This window comes from Sphaerodactylus townsendi, linkage group LG05 (genome assembly GCF_021028975.2).
Source record: "Sphaerodactylus townsendi isolate TG3544 linkage group LG05, MPM_Stown_v2.3, whole genome shotgun sequence".
Lineage (NCBI taxonomy): Eukaryota > Metazoa > Chordata > Lepidosauria > Squamata > Sphaerodactylidae > Sphaerodactylus > Sphaerodactylus townsendi.
In genome coordinates, this window is record NC_059429.1 from 111922166 (window position 1) to 111941361 (window position 19196).

Sequence of the window (19196 nt, forward strand, 5' to 3'; positions counted from 1 at the left end):
GCAGGTTGCCGATCATAATCAAAATACAAATATCTTTTTTATGAAAAGTAGCTTCTCTTAGCCATACGCTGACAGAAGTCCAACTCAAGTTGAAACAATGGAGCCTGGCATAACCACACATAATCACTCATTCTTGTTTAATCAAACTGTCTTGCCAGTGGAATGGGACCTTATCCTTTGGGTAATCTGCTCTTGGGTGTTCAGTTCAGTTCTCTTTCTACTTGTTTGTGAAAAACCACAGTTCCCATCACTGCTAAGGAGAGCAGTTTTTATGTTAACTTTGGGCAGTCACTTTGGGCAGCAGTGATGTAGTGCCAAGGGGGCGAGGGCGTGCGATGCATATAGAAGTTAAATAATATCAGGGGAGAGGATTTCCCCTGGCGGCACCCCACAAACCAGAAGGAGCAATAGAAACATCCCCTCCTCAAGTGCCACCCATGTCTCCACTTCCAGAGAAACAAATTTAGCCACGCTAGGGCTGTCCCCTGTGCTCTGGTAACAGCAAGGTGGTGGGTCATAAGATCGTAGTCAACCGTGTCAAATGCTGTGGTGAGATTTAAAAGCACCAGCAGTGCTGACTCACCTCAGTCCCTCTGGAGGCAGAGCTCATCCGTGATAGCAACCAGCATGGCCTTCATCCCATGGCCACTGCAGAAGCCAGTCTGGAATGGGTCCAAGGCCATCCAAAAATGACAGCAGGTGCTCCGCCATCACTCTCTCAACTACCTTGCCCAGAAACGGTAAATTCGAAACCAGGCAGTAGTTGGATGGATCTAAAGGATCCAAGGATGGTTTGTTTCTTTGTGGCCTTCACTGCCACCTCATAAATGTCCTGTAATTGTGTCCCCATAGTTTCTGTAGTTTTGTTGTCAGTAAGCCGCCAAACTCGCTCTATTTGTCTCAGGTCCCATTTCATCAACCCAGTATATCAGAGGGTTGTGTTGACCTGGGAATGAGCCCTCCGGGGGTGGGCAGTTTAAAATCGGATGGATGGATGGATGGATGGATGGATGGATGGATGGATGGATGGATGGATGGATGGATGGATGGATGGATGGATGGATGGATGGATGGATGGATGGATGGATGGATGGATGGATGGATGGATGGATGGATGGATGGATGGATGGATGGATGGATGGATGGATGGATGGATGGATGGATGGATGTATGTTAGGGAGTGATAATCTCAATGACTTTAGAGAGCCTGACATTCCAGTTCTCCATCTCATCAAGGGAACTGTCAGTGGGTCTAGGGCAGCGGTGGCGAACCTATGGCACGGGTGCCAGAGGTGGCACTCAGAGCCCTTTCTGTGGGCACGCATGCACAGAGTTCATCATGTGGGGAGGGGGCAGAAAATCACCCCCACACACACACACACATACACCTAGCCTGGCCTGGGCATGATCCCTTACCTGGGAATAAGTTCGGTTGCTGGCAATGGGACTTGCTTCTGAGTAAACCCTCCTAGGGTCATGATTCACCCATTCAAAGCATTGCATGGTTGCTTCACCAAGCTTACTCCTGAGTAACGCACGCCTCTGAGCCAACCGTTTTTTCTAAACTAAAACCTCAGTATTCAGGTTAAATCGCCATGTTGGCACTTTGTGATAAATAAGTGGGTTTTGGGTTGCAGTTTGGGCACTCGGTCTCAAAAAGGTTCGCCATCACTGGTCTAGGGTCCTACAGAGCAGTCTGGAAACCAAGTGTATCCATAAGTCTACACTGGCGGGCAAAAATGAGCCTGTTACCTAAGCAGGATGGGGTGGCGGTGACCATTCTGGCCTTCAGGACAAAGTGGTCAGACCACAGCACCTCCTCAGAGGAAATTAAGTCCACATTAACCCCCAAGCCAAAGATCAAATCCAGTGGATGCTTAGTGTGCTGGGTCCTTGTTAACCAGGGACTGTCCCAGTGCTGCCATGGAAGACACCAGGTCCGCTGCTTGAATAGATGAGGCCATGTAAACATAAATGTGACTTTGATGCTGTTTTGCTTGGGTTCAGTGAAGTCTATAGATGTCTGTCTCTCTGTGGTTATCATGACTGTTGTTCATTGTTCATGCTGTATTTCTAGCATATGTCTGGAGAGGCCTGACTCTAATACCAGCGAATTTGATGTATTAATCTATATCAGGATAATGTGCTGTTGTAATCATTCACTTTCTGGATTTTGTAGTCCAGACAAGAAAAATCCAGGAAGCGAATTATTACAATGTATCCCAAAATGAGTAGACCCAGGCTATTCCTCCTTTTTGTTTGTGCAGCATGATGTATTCCTCCTTGTGTATGATAGAGATTAGCAGATTCCTGCAGTTCTGTCTTGCTCAGGGTTTTTCCCTCTCTGCTGTTGGGATTCAGTCTGAAAATCTTCCGGTGAATGTCATAAATTTCAACAGAACAGGACCCCAAGAGCAGGGACACAGTGGTCTTCTCTTGCCTCCCTCTTTCTTTCTTACCCATTCATTTCCCATAGAGACTTCTGATTCTGGAGAGAGAGAGAAATACTCTAGTTAAGGCACTTAGGTGATACTTTAAGTAACTGGATCAAATGTGCAGAACTCAGTATGAATCTGTCCCATGACAGCAGTGGGTCCCTTCTCCATTGCCGGGCATGCCACCCCAGACCTGCCTCACCAAGACCTCCCCCATCAGTGGCAACCTGCAGCGACCCTCAAAGAGTCACCAAAGGTGGACAAGGGTGGAACATGACAGCATCTGGGCAGTGGGGAAGGGGGGGTCAGGGGAGAGTAGAGCAGCTGATGGGGCCACCTCAGGATGGGCGGCGGGAGGAACCAGTGAGTCTGAGGAAGGACGGGCATGTTCTGAGGTCTGGATTGGAGACAGGGCTGACTGGGATGGAAGGAAAAGAGGATAAGAAGGGGAGAGGTGTGGGCCCAGGAAGATACTGTGGTTGAGCATCCCAAATCTGGGAAACCTACCGTGCCAACAGGGAGAGGATGAGACCTTCTCCTCACATCTGAGGTCCACAGGATCCATGGGGAGCTGGCAGAGGCAGCTAGGGCAAAGGACAGCAAGGTGACTGCAAAATTGGGAGTCATTACAGCACTCTTAAAGAGTCATTCTACCTGTCTAGCTTTTAACTTGGTCACATGGCTGAACAAAAATTTATTGCGGAGGGATTCAATACAGTGAGCAAATCAAGCAAGTAAGGAAGCTATGACAGCATATTAGGCTGGATTTCACAATCCTTCTTCAGCAGAAAGAAGTTCCAGCATGAATCTGTAATTCATGTGCAAGTCTGGCACAATCAAGCTTGGGTTCAACAGAAATTTGGAGCAATTTGCTCAATGCAGGAAGTAGTTGTTCGTCTATTTATTTTATTATGTCATCAGCAATTAGGAGTGTTTTATCTGTGTTCTATAAATTTTAAACATACATGGAAGTGGTTAGAGAATCACACTCTCAAAATTTGTGCTGGTGAAACGTAGCAGAGATAGCCTAGGCTCAAATTCCTGCCCCTCCATGAAATCTAGCAGGGCAGGTGGGGGGGGCTCCTTTACTGCCCACTCTACGTCCAAAGATTGTTAGTATAAAATGGCTGTGCTGATGTTGCTGCCCATGTGACCAGCCCATTCCAAAGTATTCCAAAACACCAAAAGCTGATGTATTATATTAAAAAAATTTAAACATAAACATTAACTTCATTTCCTTTTGAGGAAGGACAGGATACAAATGTAAGAAAATGAATTGACAAAAATGTTTTACATTTAATAATACAGGCCTATGGATGTAGGAAAATGCCGTTAACAAATATTTTGTACAATATTAGCAGCTTCTACTGAGAGCTGATGTTTGTTTTCCTCCGTTTTCTCCAAAGGCATTAAAACAGAAGACAGCCTGAGTCATTCACCGGGGCAGAGTGGGTTCCTTAGCTATGGATCTAGCTTCAGCACAGCGACATCTGCACAGTCTCCATACACCTACCAAATGCACGGTCAGTACCATTTCCTATAGCTGTGAAGATTTTTACTGAAATGCTGTAGTTATGCTTTTGGTTATATGCATGGAAAATATTGATATCCTGTGTGATACCAGGGAGAGGTTGCTAGAACAGTGTTTTTCAAGTTTTTCCGGAATTAAAATTCAAGGCAAAGTTCTATCTTGATATTCAGAAAATGTTTCCCCCCCCCCATTGGGCTCTTGCAGTAATGTTCAGAATTCCTCTTTGCAACTGTGGTTGCAGAATTCCTTCTCCCTTGGCTTGGGGACTTCTGGACCATTGAGTTGCATCAGGGAAACCTTCACTCAAGATGCTGCTGCTGCTGGTCTTGTATTTGCATGTGACGTATTCACCCAAAACTATTCTAAAATGCCAAAAGCTAATGCAATGTGAGAAGTTTGTTAGAAGCTGTCTGTTGTGATTTCCAATAAAAATCAGTGAGACATATTGTTTACGGAAGAGAAGAGAAGAAGAAGAGAAGAGAGGAGTTTGGATTTATATCCCACCTTTCTCTCCTGTAAGGAGACTAAAGGTGGCTTACAAGCTCCTTTCCATTCCTCTCCCCACAACAGACACCTTGTGAGGTAGGCGGGGCTTGAGAGAGTTCTGAAGAACTGTGACTAGCCCAAGGTCACCCAGCAGGAATGCAGAAACACATCTGGTTCACCAAATAAGCCTCTGCCACTCTGGTGGAGGTGTGGGGAATCAAACCCTGTTCTTCAGATTAGAATCCACCTGCTCTTAACCACTACGCCACACTGACTCTCTTACTTCATTGATATGCCACCTCTCTCCCCAGTGGGGACCCAAAGAAGCTTACATCATTCTCCTCTACTCTGTTTTATCTTCACAAAAACCCTGTGAGGTAGGCTAGACTGAGAGAGAATGACTGGCCCAGGTTCACCCAGCAGACTTCCATGGTAGAGCATTTGAACCTGTGTGCCCCTGATCCCGGTGTGATACTCTAACCACTGCACCACACTGGTCTCTTTAATGACCTATGTCATTATAGGATTATAACACTGCAGTTTATAGCATTAGAGCTCTGAGTGAATCCCTCCAAGAATGTACTAAAGCTGTATTCTTGACTGAAAGCTTCAGATTTCAATGCCAAATTTGCATTTGCCCAAAGTTCAACATTTTCTCTTCACTTCCAGAGTCTTATCTGAAAACTCTGATGGATTTCTTGAGGGGGCACTTCTTAATCATGAGATTTAAGTGCCACAAATACTGCATAGCAGAGTTGATGCGCCTTAAGTCGATGAATAAAATGAGCACTTTTGGTGTTTGTATGATTCTTTGGTGTGTATTTGTTTGTATGCAGCTATAGTTCAGGTCTACTTTTTGTTTGCCATGTCAGCCACCTCTGCATTGGGACAGGGAATCAGGGATGCATGGTGCTGTGCTACAGGATATATAGAGGTGCAGGGCAGGCTGTTCATTGGCATATATGTGTGCCCCAATAAGCAGTTACAATATCACTGTGCTGGAGTCATAGCAGCAACCACAATTTACAAACCTGGGAACAGAATCATCGTTGCCTTCTAATATATTACACTGAACTGCTTTTCCCCTGTTGTACTGTTGAACATTTAACAATGTATTGATGCTCTATGGTGGTGTACTCATCTACAAAACGTGGGAAGATTATGACAGAACAAACCATTCACTGAAATGTGTTCAAGAGGAATTAGCTGCTCTTGTGCCTGGTAGTTTGTGCCTGGTAGTTTTTAATTCCCTGGTATAAATGTCCTTTCTTTTCGGCTACCGCCAGTTTTTCATATAATTTTACCCATACCCTTTGTTTGACCCAAGCAGTGTCTGGATTTCCTAGTCCTTTTAAACAATTGCAACCATCAGTCTGTTTAATTTTCAAAATCACTAACCTACCATGTAAACCTTCCCCTCTACCCCCCCCCCCAAAACCAATTTGGGGATATGTCTGCTTTGTGTACCCCTAACAACTTCTGCATTAGTAAATGCTATATGCTCAGCAGTATCTTAAAACCGTGCAAGTTATATGTGAGATGTATTTAAAAGCAACTTCTACCTATAAGGCTTTTCATGTCAGTTTTGTCCCTCCCAAAGGGATTATGAGCGCTCCTTGAATGTTGTTTCACTGGTCCTTATAGTCAAGGCAGCTTTTATGCTGAGAACACTATCCAGAAACGCACAGCTCCTTTTCCGATCAAAAACAAGTTTCTCTTAGCCTTTCAAGAAAGGAAAGGGGAGGTGTTCTTTTTTTCTTAACCGGCTCTTCATCTCTGGGGTTTATTTACCTTTCCAAAGTGGTGGTGAAAGCTCTGGATAGGATGATGGGCCTTTCCTTCCGTGGCTGCCTCTGAGGAATGCGCTCTTAGAACTTTCCCACGCTTAGTGCACCTGAGAGGGTGGGCAGGGATTCTTTTTTTTTTTTTAAGAGAAAAGTTGGCGTAGGCTTTAATAACCCACTTAAATGAAATAGTTTTTCCCATGCATGGCTTCAGCAATGCTTTGTAGGGTTTGGTTGCTTTATTCCCATCGGCCTTTTTGACCACCCAGTAAAATATCTGGATGTGACAGACCAGAATATCTATGAAAACTGTAGCATTCTCCATACTGTGTACATTTCACAATCCATTTGGAGTTCACTTCAAAGTTTTGTATTCATTTGCCTCAGCCGCTGGTTAAAAAAAAAAGGCATGTAGCCTTGATTTTGTGATTTTAAGCAAGCATGCGGTGTGGCTTGCTTACTTAAGTCACCTGGGCCCATTTGATCTGTTGATGTCCTCCAGTGGCTGTTGTCTGCTTATAGCCCACCAGCTGGTAGAGGTTGATGTGTGACTGGAAGAGGGAAGAAGAGGAAGAGGAGGAGGAGGAGTAGTTTGGATTCATATCCCCCCTTTCTCTCCTGTAGGAGACTCAAAGGGGCTTACAATCTCCTTGCCCTTCCCCCCTCACAACAAACGCCTTGTGAGGTTGGTGGGGCTGAGAGATCTCCGAAAAGCTGTGACTAGCTTAAGGTCACCCAGCTGGCATGTGTGGGAGTGCCTCCAGATTAGAATGCACCTGCTCTTAACCACTACGCCACTGCTGCTCCTCTGTAGTGGATGATGCTCTGTGTTTTTTCTCAACATAATGATTTTGCAGTTGTCCTTTTTGAAAGAGGTGTGTTAAGGATAGTGACGCACACAGCAGAATAGGGGGTACCAGAATCAGGTTGTGAAGATCCATGTTCAAGTCATTTCTTAGCCATGAAGTTTCTGGGTAACTATGAGCCAGTCACCCTTGCTCAACCTAGTTTGCCTCACAGGTTTGTTGTGGTTATGAAACAGAATTGGGGAGAATGGTGTGTGTTACCATACGGTTCTTGTATAAAAGGTGGGATAAAAAGGCAGTTTTTTAAAAATGTGTCAGCAGGCCTAGAATTAGGCCCCTACTATCTTTGTTAACGTTGAGGTACTAGCTTATCTGGTCAAGGCATGCTTCAAAAGCTCTTGGTTAACTCCAACATGAAGGCTTCCTTTAGTTTTTCCTGAACTTTTAACAAACATAATGTCAAATAGATGTCTAGAGAGTTGGCTTCGGGAGGAGAAGGACAAGATCCCTATCCAAGGAACATCTATTCACCAAAATAGGCTTCCTATGGCTTGTGTTCACCACTTTGATGAATTGACTCATATATGCTGAATAATGTGTACCAGTGTTACATTAGTAGTACATTAGCAGTGATGATTGGATGGCTTTCCAGGACACCTTTTGATACTTCCACATCCACCGCCTTGAGAATTTGGCCTCTGAAACTTGCTTTATAAGTCTTAGTGGCATCGCTGAGGTGTTGTGTAGTTTCCGGGCTGTATGGCCATGTTCTAGTAGCATTTTCTCCTTACGTTTCTCCTGCATCTGTAGCTGGCGTCTTCTGAGGATCCAGCCACAGATGCAGGCAAAATGTCAGGAGAAAATGCTACTAGAACACAACATCCCTGTGATTGTGGCCATGAAAGCCTTCGACAATAGTGGCATCATTTCAGTTCTTCCTCAAGAAATGTGGATGTGATGCTGTGCCTTGAGCAGTGAAGGAGGGTCTATTTGGTAAATTGTCACTGAGATGCTTTAACATCATAAAACTAAAACCTCCGTAGAAAATTTAGTTGTCCCTCATCTCCCAAAGGTTCTCCCTCACAGCTGGTTTACATTAGTTTCAGTTTTGGACTGCTGCAGCAGAGCTGTCCCTCGTATCATAGTGAATTTAGAGGTAGGAGAGGCCTCCACTCAGGATGGATCTGGCCATTGTTTTTAACAATATAAATTACAGTTCCTCTTAAATGATTCCCATTTTTCCTTGTACCTCCAAGAACACTGAATGCTAAATTTACTTCGTTTCAAAAGACGTTTAAACAACCAGCTGTGAGGAAAGGGCAATACAAAATGTTGAGAGAAAAAGCCGGTCAACAATAAGTCCTATTTCTTCATAGGCTGCTTTTAGGAAGGGAAAAAAGCGCTTCGGCCTAGTTCACCTCTGCAGGAGGAGGACATGACAGAGGACTGAGGTGCTCGAATAGACTCTGTCATTCCAGACTTCTAATGGATGGTTGCGTTTTGCAATGCTTTTCTATTAAAAAGCTTCCCACAAATAAACATTAAATAAAATTTAAGCAGAGAAAAGCAGAGAAAATGGGTGGAATCTTATGTTTGTGGATTTATGGAAAGAAGCATTCAGGGCTGGAATACAATCTGAAGTAGGCCGCTCCATTACATCTCCTTACTTCAATTCCACATCATTCTATTGCATGTGTGAACCGGGCCTGAGACATTGTTTAAAGCTGTAGTGACAACATGGGCACTGGTGAACACAGCCATGAAACTGCCTTCATTGTAATTGAGTACTTAGTGATGTACATATTTGAATGTGTGTGTTAGTGTTGGACTGAGAGTCCCAAGTTCAAATACCCTACCTTGAAAGTTTTTCTATGTGACCTTGGGCCAGACACAATACACTATGTCAGCCTGACATACTTCACAGGGTTGTTGTGAATATAAAGCAAAGGAGAAGAGGATAATGTCGGCTACCAGAGAAAAAGGCAGGGATATAAATGAAGTAGGTTTGAATATATGTAGGGGTATCAGTTTGACAGGAGGCCTAGGCATTGGTGGGGAAGTACAGACCAACTCAAACTAACAACAGCCTGTGTTCTACCACTCCACTAAATGGTTTGACATCTTCCAGCAGTCTCCTTCCTCCAACTTAAGGGACTTAAGGGACTCTTCTGCTGAAGGAAGAAGTTGGAAAGTGGAGTAAGGCTTCTTAGGCTGAGCTTCCTCCAGGCTAAGATAGGATACCACCTGTACGTCTAAACTCTGTCTTAAACTGTGGAGAAGATTAATATCTGTTTCAGAGGCCAACATTTTAATCTTGTAACTGTTCATTTTTTAAATTGTCCTTGATTTGAGAGCTTAGGCCCTACTAGGGTTTTTTTGCCTTTACAATTAAAACTTAATTTTGTCTGATGGCCAATACATGATAGGCTTACATATTACTGGTTGAAGATATAAAGTATGGTAGCCGATCACCTGCTAACTATGATACATTCAAGCTATTAAGTGGTAACCATTGTTACCATGTGGTGGCGTAGCTACCATGGGGACATCCGGGGACATTTGCCCCAGGCGCCACCACTGTAGGTCACATGGGGCGCAAATGGCCCCCCATGAGGCCACACACCCCTGCCAGGCTGAGCATAAGTGCAAGTGCTCCAGAAGCTCTGGCTCTATATGTTAATAAAGGTGGTTTTTTAGCAGGCAAGTCCTGCCTTTGGGCTATCTTTAAAGTTATAGTGAGTATTTTCAAAATTATGATAATTGATAATTTGCATATTCAGCAAAGGCTCATGGGTATGCTGTTAAAAAAATTAAATTCATTTTTAATTTTAGTTTTATACCTTGCCCATCCCAAAAGGGCTCAGGGCAACAACAACATGTTAAACCTACATTACAAGTTTAAAAATTGATGCTGCAGACACGTCTGGATGCCATTTTGCCCCGGGCTCCAGTTCCCCTTCCTACGCCTCTGTGTGGATGGAACTGTTGAGGGGCTTATCTGTAGCAAGAGGAGTTAATGGGGTGGACTTTAAATATTTCTGTTTGGAAGTAAAAGAATCAGTTGTATATAAATTCACTCTCATCTTGGTCAATTGACTTGCTGCAATACTGCTAGAGAACAGTAAGCAGTAGCTTTAGTGCTTTCCATATGTGGAAAAGGAATCCTTAAGATTTTTGTCTATAGCAAGCAGCTGTCTCTTGTTCACACATATGGCAGGACTGAAGTGTGCTGAAACCTGATAGCCCAGAGAAAGATACATGCATAAAACTTCTCACACGTGAAATTCATCTTTCACTTTAAACACCAAGAACCTTGAATCAATACATTATGGGAAAGGAACTAATTTCCATTAGCAGAATTGAATTACTGAGAAAGGCTTCCAAACAGGCAGCTGCAGCAAAGGAAATCCAGAAACATAACAACTAACACAAGTACGCACGCACACACGCACACACGCACACAAACACATATGTGAGTGTATATCTGTATCAGTAAAACAGATGTTTCATTAAAAATGAATTTGCAGCATTGTATGTTTTTTACACTAGGATTTGATTAAAAAGGATAATTTTCCATTTGGCAGAATTTGGTTATAATATGTGGGTCCAGTCAGCAGAACTGGTCCATATGCATAACTGGACCTTTCTGATGTTATCTGTAGAAAATATCGCTAATAGAATAGTTTATGCTAAAAAATATCATGGTGTGTGCAAACCACTCTGGATTAAGAGCAATAAACAAGTTCTTATTCATATGAGATACAGGCTTGGCAGATGGACTGTGTACCTGCGCGCAGGATCAGTGCTTTCACACTTATAATGGATCTTGCACAGGAGCTTTGAAAGGACTGTCTCTACTCGCGCAAACCATGAAGAAAAATAGGTGATATCAGCAGTCATTAGCAATGCAACTTTGGCTTTTTTCCTTTCATGGTGTTCTGCTAACACAGCTTAACTGTTGTGTGCCACAAGCATCTCTGCAGAAACAGTGGGAGAACGGCTTCATGATTTTACAAAGGATATTCCAGTTAGCACTTATATTGCTCCTTTGTGGTACATACTGACAAAGAAATGAATTTTTTTTTACAATTGTGTCAATTTTTCTCCATTCCCTTGTGTTTTCTACAGGGGCAGAAAGGGACAAAGGCATTTCTGTAGAAAGTAGTTTCTTAAAGAAAATACAACAAGTATATAGGATGAATGAAGAAGTATGCCAGGTCCCCTTTAACGACATTAGCAAGACTCAGACTCATTCCGCACATGCAGAATAATGCACTTTCAAACTGCTTTCAGTGCTCTTTGAAACTGTGCAGAATAGCAAAATCCACTTGCAAACTGTTGAGCTAGGCAAGCGGAGATACAGGGTCTCAATGCGTGGATACAGGGTCTCAATGCGTGGATGAGAAGGTGGTGCAAGGCAGAGGGTTTCAGATTTGTCAGGAACTGGGGAACCTTTTGGGATAAGGCAGGCCTGTACAAAAGGGACGGGCTTCATCTTAACCAAAGAGGAACCAGGCTGCTGGCGCTCAACATTAAAAAGGTGGCAGAACAGCTTTTAAACTGATTCCTGGGGGAAAGCCGACAGGAGCTGAGGTGACTTCGGTTTGGAATACAGAGTCCATGGGGATGCAGACAGAGAAGGAGGTTTTTTTAAATCAACCACATACAAGTGAGGAACATAGCAATGTGATAAGTGATAGTGTCTACAAAAGGCTAGAGGGCAAAACACATAAATCCCAGGTTAGGGACAGAGACAGAGTATACAAGTGTCTCTATGCTAATAGTAGAAGCATTCGACCTAAAATGGGGGAGCTGGAGTACAGTTTTGAAGGAGGACATTGATATAGTGGGCATCACAGAGACATGGTGGGATGAGGAGAACCAGTGGGATGCTGTTATCCCAGGTTACAGGCTCTACAGGAAGGATAGGACAGGGCGTATTGGGGTGGGGTGGCCCTCTACATCAAAGAGAGCATAGTGTCACATAAAATAGACAATGCAGGGGGAGCTGATTCCTCTACAGAAGCACTGTGGATATCAATACCAGGGGTGAAGCATAGTTTAACATTAGGAATATATTATCGTCCCCCTGACCAAAGCGCACAAGAGGATTCTGAGATGGAAAAAAAAATTAGAGAGGCCAACAAAAGCAAAATATGTCGTGGTAATGGGCGATTTTAACTTATCCCCATATAAACTGGAAAAATGCATGTTCAGGTCATAGTAAGGAGAGAACATTCCTGGATATGCTAAATGACTGTGGCTTAGAGCAGATGGTTGTAGAACCAACCAGGGAGATGGTGATCCTAGATCTAATTCTATGTGGGACCCAGTGACCTGGTGCGGAAGTCAGTGTTGTTGAGCCGATAGGGAACAGCGACCACAATGCTGTCAGATTCAGTATCTCGGCATGCGAACAAGTGGCAACTACTAATGTAGTTACATTCGCCTTCAGAAAGGGAAATTTCTCAAAGATGAGGGGGATAGTGCGCAGGAAGCTGAAAGGGAAAATCAAGAGAGTCAAAAATGTCCAAGATGCTTGGAGGTTATTTAAAAACACAGTTTTAAAAGCTCAACTGGAATGTGTCCCACAGGTTAGGAAAGGCAGCGCCCAGTCAAAAAGAAAGCCACCATGGTTAACAAGAGAGGTTGAGGAAATTATTAGGGGAAAAAAGATGTCTTTTAGAAAATGGAAGTCCAACTTAACTGATAAAGAATACCAGAGAGAACACAAATGGTGGCAAAAGAGAAGCAAGTTAGCTGTAAGGGAGGCAAAAAAGGATTATGAGGAACGCATGGCTGTGAACATCAAAACCAGCAACAAACAGTTCTTCAAGTACATCAAAAGCAGGAAGCCAGCAAGGGAAGCGGTAGGCCCGTTAGATGACAAAGGAACAAAGGGTGTGCTAAAAGATGACAGGGAGATTGCAGAGAAGCTGAATGAATTCTTTGCATCTGTCTTCACCCAAGAGGAGGTGAGGAAAATTCCTGCACCTGAACCAAGCTTCTTAGGAGGCGAATCTGAGGAACTAACGAAGATAGTGGTAGACAAGGAAGAAGTTCTGGCAGCCATTGATAAACTAAATGCTACCAAATCTCCTGGCCCAGATTGCATTCACCCAAGAGTTCTTAAAGAGCTCAAGCATGAAATTGCTGATGTTCTCACTTTAATATGCAACTTATCCTTGAAATCAGGCTCCATCCCTGAAGACTGGAAGATGGCCAATGTCACACCAATCTTTAAGAAAGGATCTAGGGGGGACCCGGGAAATTACAGGCCAGTCAGTTTGACATCTGTTCCTGGTAAATTAGTAGAATTTGTCATTAAAGATAAAATTATAAAACATGTACAAAAGCAAAACCTGCTGAGAAAGAGTCAGCATGGCTTTTGCAGAGGCAAATCCTGTCTTACAAACTTACTAGAGTTCTTTGAGGATGTAAATAGGCATGTGGATAAGGGGGAACCAGTGGACATTGTCTACTTGGATTTCCAAAAGGCTTTTGACAAAGTTCCTCACCAGAGACTATTGAGAAAACTCAGCAATGAAGGAATAAGAGGGGAAGTCCTCCTATGGATTAAAAACTGGTTGAGAAACAGGAAGCAAAGAGTGGGTGTAAATGGGAAATTCTCTCAATGGAGAGATGTAGGGAGTGGTGTCCCCCAAGGATCCGGATTGGGACCAGTGCTCTTTAACCTATTCATAAATGACCTGGAAGTAGGGGTGGGTAGCGTGGTGGCCAAGTTTGCAGATGATACCAAATTATGTAGGGTGGTGAGAACCACAAAGGATTGCGAGGAGCTCCAAGCGGACCTTGATAAATTAGGTGAGTGGGCTAAGAAATGGCAAATGCAGTTCAATGTAGCAAAATGCAAAGTGATGCACATAGGGGCAAAAAAAATCCAAACTTCACATACACGCTACAGGGGTCAGTGCTATCAGTCACAGACCAGGAAAGGGATTTGGGCGTCTTAATTGATAGTTCCATGGGAATGTCAACTCAATGTATGGCAGCTGTGAAAAAGGCAAACTCTATGCTGGGGATAATCAGGAAAGGAATTGATAATAAAACTGCAAAGATTGTCATGCCTTATATAAAGCACGCGGTGCGACCGCACTTGGAGTACTGTGTTCAGTCTCTGGTCACCACATCTCAAAAAGGATATTGAAGAGATAGAAAAGTGCAGAGAAGGGCAACGAGGATGATTGAGGGACTGGAGCACCTTCCTATGAGGAAAGGCTGCAGCGTTTGGGACTCTTTAGTTTGGAGAGGAGACGTCTGAGGGGGGATATGATTGAAGTCTATAAAATTATGCATGGGGTAGAAAATGTTGACAGAGAGAAATTTTTCTCTCTTTCTCACAATACTAGAACCAGGGGGCATTCATTGAAAATGCTGGGGGGAAGAATTAGAACTAATCAAAGGAAACACTTCTTCACGCAACGTGTGATTGGTGTTTGGAATATGCTGCCACAGGAGGTGGTGATGGCCACTAACCTGGATAGCTTTAAAAGGGGCTTGGACAGATTTATGGAGGAGAAGTCAATTTATGGCTACCAATCTTGATCCTCTTTGATCTGAGATTGCCAATGCCTTAACAGTCCAGGTGCTCGGGAGCAACAGCCGCAGAAGGCCATTGCTTTCACATCCTACATGTGAACTCCCAAAGGCACCTGGTGGGCCACTGCGAGTAGCAGAGAGCTGGACTAGATGGACTCTGGTCTGATCCAGCTGGCTTGTTCTTATGTTCTTATGTTCTTATGTTGTGAAAGTGGTTTGAAAACACATTATTTTGCGTGTGCAGAAGGGGCCTCAGTTTGACTTGATGTCTCTTGGCCACTTTTTTTCTTTTGTTGGTTTGTTTGCTGACTTTTTGCTTTTTTAAAATAACTTCTGATTTGCTTCATTGGCACAGTCCTTTGCTGCATCGACTGACCTTTAGACTTGTTAGAAAAACAAAAGAAGCCCTTCCGAACTATCTCAAATGGTGGAACTATGGTGGGGGAAGGCAAAGAGCCTGACTTTGGTTGGGGAGGACAGGATATAAATATTCTATATAAATAAATAAATAGATAGATATATAAGAGAGGAGTGAGAAAACCCAAAGAGGGAGTAGCGCATACCATCTGTTTTGCTTTCCTTGCGAAGGCAAGGGAAAAGTTGGATTTTTCTGGCATTTGGAAACCATGTGGATTCTCTCATCTGCCGTGCAATGAGTTCTAGAACAGGGAAGATGTGTGTGCGCGCAATCAAGAATCTGACCTGACGATAATGTAACCTTGGCTTTGAATAGACCACAGTGCGCATAGGGCTGTAAGTTGAGAATATGTGTTCCATATCAGTAACACCTTTACAGCTAAGTAATATAAATAATAATATAACCCATGAGAAAAGAATGGCGTATGTGATATACCATACTGGTCCCCATACTGCTGCTGATGGAGTAAACAAGTTCTGAAGGTACAAAAATCAATTACCCTAGTCTTAAATTTTTTTTTGAAGCGACAAGTTAAAAGAACTAAGTCAAGAAAAATGTTTCAGCTCATGCCAAAAGAGCTGTGGGGGAGAAGTCACACAACAATGGAAAAGAAACTCAGTAGTTTAATTTTTGCATTGGAACCAGCCACTTAAGGTGGCAGAAATTTTGAAATTAAAAAAAGCAGCTTTGTGAGAAGTGCTTATGAACAAGACTTTTCAAGTTTTCACTGGTACTTAAACAAGTAGCTTGAAAGTGATTCTGCTTGAGGAGGGCACTTTTTTTTTAAAAAAAAAAGAAGGATTCAATAGACATTAATGTAGAAATGTGTTTTGGCTCCCTCGTGTTATAACTGGGCTCCAGCAAACACATCAGTTCCTTCTAGATTTTTTTTAGTAGGTGCTCTTTACAGCAGTTTTCAGGCTCTCTGAAGTGGGAATGCATGCCAAGAATTATTAGAAAAGAACTCTATGCCAAAGGGCAGAGAGTTAAGCAATATGACAAGCTCTGCATATGGGTTCAGTTATTTTCTGGTTTTGCAGGTCTGTTACTCAACTTGAAGTATCTTTGTATGACAACCACATAACATTTTATCTTCTTCCATGTTCGGTCAATGCAGGCTACCCTGCTGGATTTTGAACATGACAGAACCACTGGGGTATTGTTAGTATGAGGTAATTTTGTGGAGCCCTTAACCTCTTGTTCTCATAGTTTCATCTTGGAGAAGATAGTTATGACCAGCAATGGTTGCCTATCAAGCATTGAGATACTGTGAAAACCCTTTATAATGGGCATTTGCGTCAATAGCCGCATATTATGAAATTCAAATCCACAAATTTGCACACTTTTCTTGATGTGGTGCTTTCACTGCAATGGATTAACATTGATTCTGATATTTGAATTGCTCAAAAGCTTTAATGTGAAACCAAACCAAGAAGCCACAATTTGATGGATGGGACATGGCTTGGTGGCAGAGCATGTGGTTTGCTTGGAAAATGTTCCAAGTTGTGACTTTGACATCTCCTATTAAAGGAATGTCTGGTAGAAATGCAGCAAAAGATCTCCGAAGAGCCTCATTAGGCCGTGTTTGGTGGCCCAGTGGTTTCTCTGTATAAAAATATCATTATGTACTTAACCTTCCAGAAAGCGCAGTGTACGACTCTTCCATTAAAGAGAAACAGTTCACCGATGCATGTTCCTCATTCATGGATTACAGCATCAAGTGACTTTTTCCGTAGCTCCTGGTGCCAACTCTAAACACTGGTGCTTTTCATTGCTCACACATTCAGCCGTGGCTAATCGTGCAACAAGAAACGAGTTGTGTTTGAACGCATGTTTGAACTTCCTCCGTTAAATATAGAGAAGACTTGTTGCATTCAATGAGGTGTGCAGGTGAGTAGTCACTTGGGTTACAAAATAAAACCATTTTAAGCCATCACATGAGATTCTGCAAGAGTTCAGAACCTTCCATGTGATGGAAGCAAACTACTGGGTGGCATTAGGCAATTGATAGATTGAGTTTTGATGCATAATGAGAAGCCACAAATCCTGTAGCTTTACGAAGGCAAGATTTTCCTCCCCTTGTTAGCCTTGGATTCTAGCAACTCACACCAATACTAGCAGACAGCAAAGGATCTGTTGGGGATCATGGAAACTAGGAATGAGACCTTCTTCTTTCCACTGCCTACAGTCAAGACTATCAATGCAATCTTGTGCACAGTACCTCCAGTCAGCCCACTGAAACTGATGCACTTTGCAAGGATTATGCTGCATGTATATTCTGTCAAGCTCTGCAAATCCAAAACGTTGCTGTGGAGCTCAGCGAACGCTATTCCTCCAACTCTGGTTTTTATTTTGGAATTAAATGTTATGCCCTTACATCTGCAAGGGTATGTTTGAAGGTGTTCAGACAGGATTGCCAACCTCCAGGTGGGACCTGGAGTCCTCCCAGACTTACAACTTATCTCCAGGTGACAGAGATCAGTTCCCACTTTGGAGGGCCGGCACTATCATGTTATACCCCAGTGAGGTCCATCCCCAGACTCCCAAATCTTCAGGAATTTCCCAACCTGAAATTGGCAATCCTATGTATAGAAGTCCCTATATTGTTTCCAGTAATCAAAGTGAGTTGGGTTTCTAGATGACACTCAGGGACCTGGATCATCCCCAGTCACAATACAACAACCTTTATTAGGCATATTAAAATAGGCTCCAGAGCATTACAGACATTTCTGAAGTACAAATCAAAAGTACATTCAAAACACAGACAGATCTAGCATTGGACGTTACTTAGAAAATTCTGTCACTTGTGAAATAAATTTTGCTACTTTTTCCAAGAGCATGGCCTCTGTGTTATTTAACAAAAGCTCCACAACAGAGTTGTCAGAGTCTCTTTCAGATTTGTCTAAGACCCGCGCAGGAGAGAAATTCCTAATACCCACATATCTCGGACAGTCAAGTATAATGTGAGCAAGAGTCTCCACTTGGTTTTTTACAGTGTGGACAGACCCGATCCTGGAGAGGGATAGATAGGTAGCGACCCTTTGTAATGGCCGAGGGGAAAGTATTGCATCTGGCCCTTGTAATAATCCATCTCTGTTGGGGTTCAGTTAATAGTTCAAGATATTTGGCTATGTGCCCCTGTTCTGGTACTATTCCGTCAGAAAGGGGTGAGCATGATTTCTTTGCTTGGCCCAACGAGATATGGTATTCCTGTTCTAGAAGTCTGCTTTTTAAGGTTTGCAGAATTCATCCCCAGTCTATATGCCTAACAGAGCTGCATAGTGGCAAAATTGCTATGTGAGTCTGACACCCGTAAATTGGACAGACTTCTAAATAGCTGTCGCCAAGTATTTTAAGAGCATGATAACTATGACAAATGCTCTTGCATTGTTTCAGTCTTTGTCAAAGAAAAGAAAGAAGCCCTACACGTTTTGCAATACTTGCTTGTTTCAGTAGATGTTGGTACTGGAAAGGAAAGCATTGACTTTGGAACACCCTCCTGTGGGTTGTATGTGCAGCAGCTTGCCTGTGTAGCAACCGGACTTGCCAGTTGGAAAATGTTTTAATTACTGGCAGTTGCTCAAACTTTACTGGCACCCGTATAATTTTTTGAAAAAATACTTAGTGTGTAACATACACATGAAATACTGAAACAAATGAAAAATATTTAAACTTGCCTCAGCATGCTCACTTTTCCAAGGTCTTATTCTCCAACTACAGGTTTGGCACAGTAACTCTTTCACAAGGTGACTTTACTACCTTATTTTTAGGCTCTCAGCAATGCAGGCTTTCTTGAAAATGAGCAGTATTGCCAGGTTTGGTGGGGTTTTTTGGTGTTGAAAATTCCTTTCTCATTGGATTTCATGGGAATGAAGCCTGAATTAGGACAGAAAGGAAATATAGTCCAAGGGTTTATGCACATCGCCCATGATGTAGTAAAAAGGAAAAGCATTATTGACTGGAATCTGCACATGTGGTGAAATGGAAATTGAAGAAATCGATTACTTATTCTTAAATGTTCTAGTGTTCATGCTTATAAAAGCATGTCAACCATGTTTCCGGAAAGATTTGAAATTTACAGGCAGAGTTTCTGCCTCAATGCTCACTACTGCAAACTTGCCTAGTATCTTTCTCCTGTACCAGGATATGTTCAACACCCATGTACCTGTATCTGAC

At 42.9% G+C, this 19196-nt stretch overlaps 1 protein-coding gene across 4 annotated transcripts in view; it reads left to right on the plus strand.

Annotated features, from left to right (window-relative positions):
• Window positions 1-19196, plus strand: part of EYA2 (EYA transcriptional coactivator and phosphatase 2) — a 162953-nt gene that overhangs the window by 74374 nt on the left and 69383 nt on the right. For all 4 annotated transcript variants that reach the window (XM_048496798.1, XM_048496797.1, XM_048496796.1 and 1 more), the window contains exon 5: window positions 3842-3958. In XM_048496798.1, the coding sequence (XP_048352755.1) occupies window positions 3842-3958 (117 nt within the window). The remainder of the gene's footprint in view (window positions 1-3841; window positions 3959-19196) is intronic.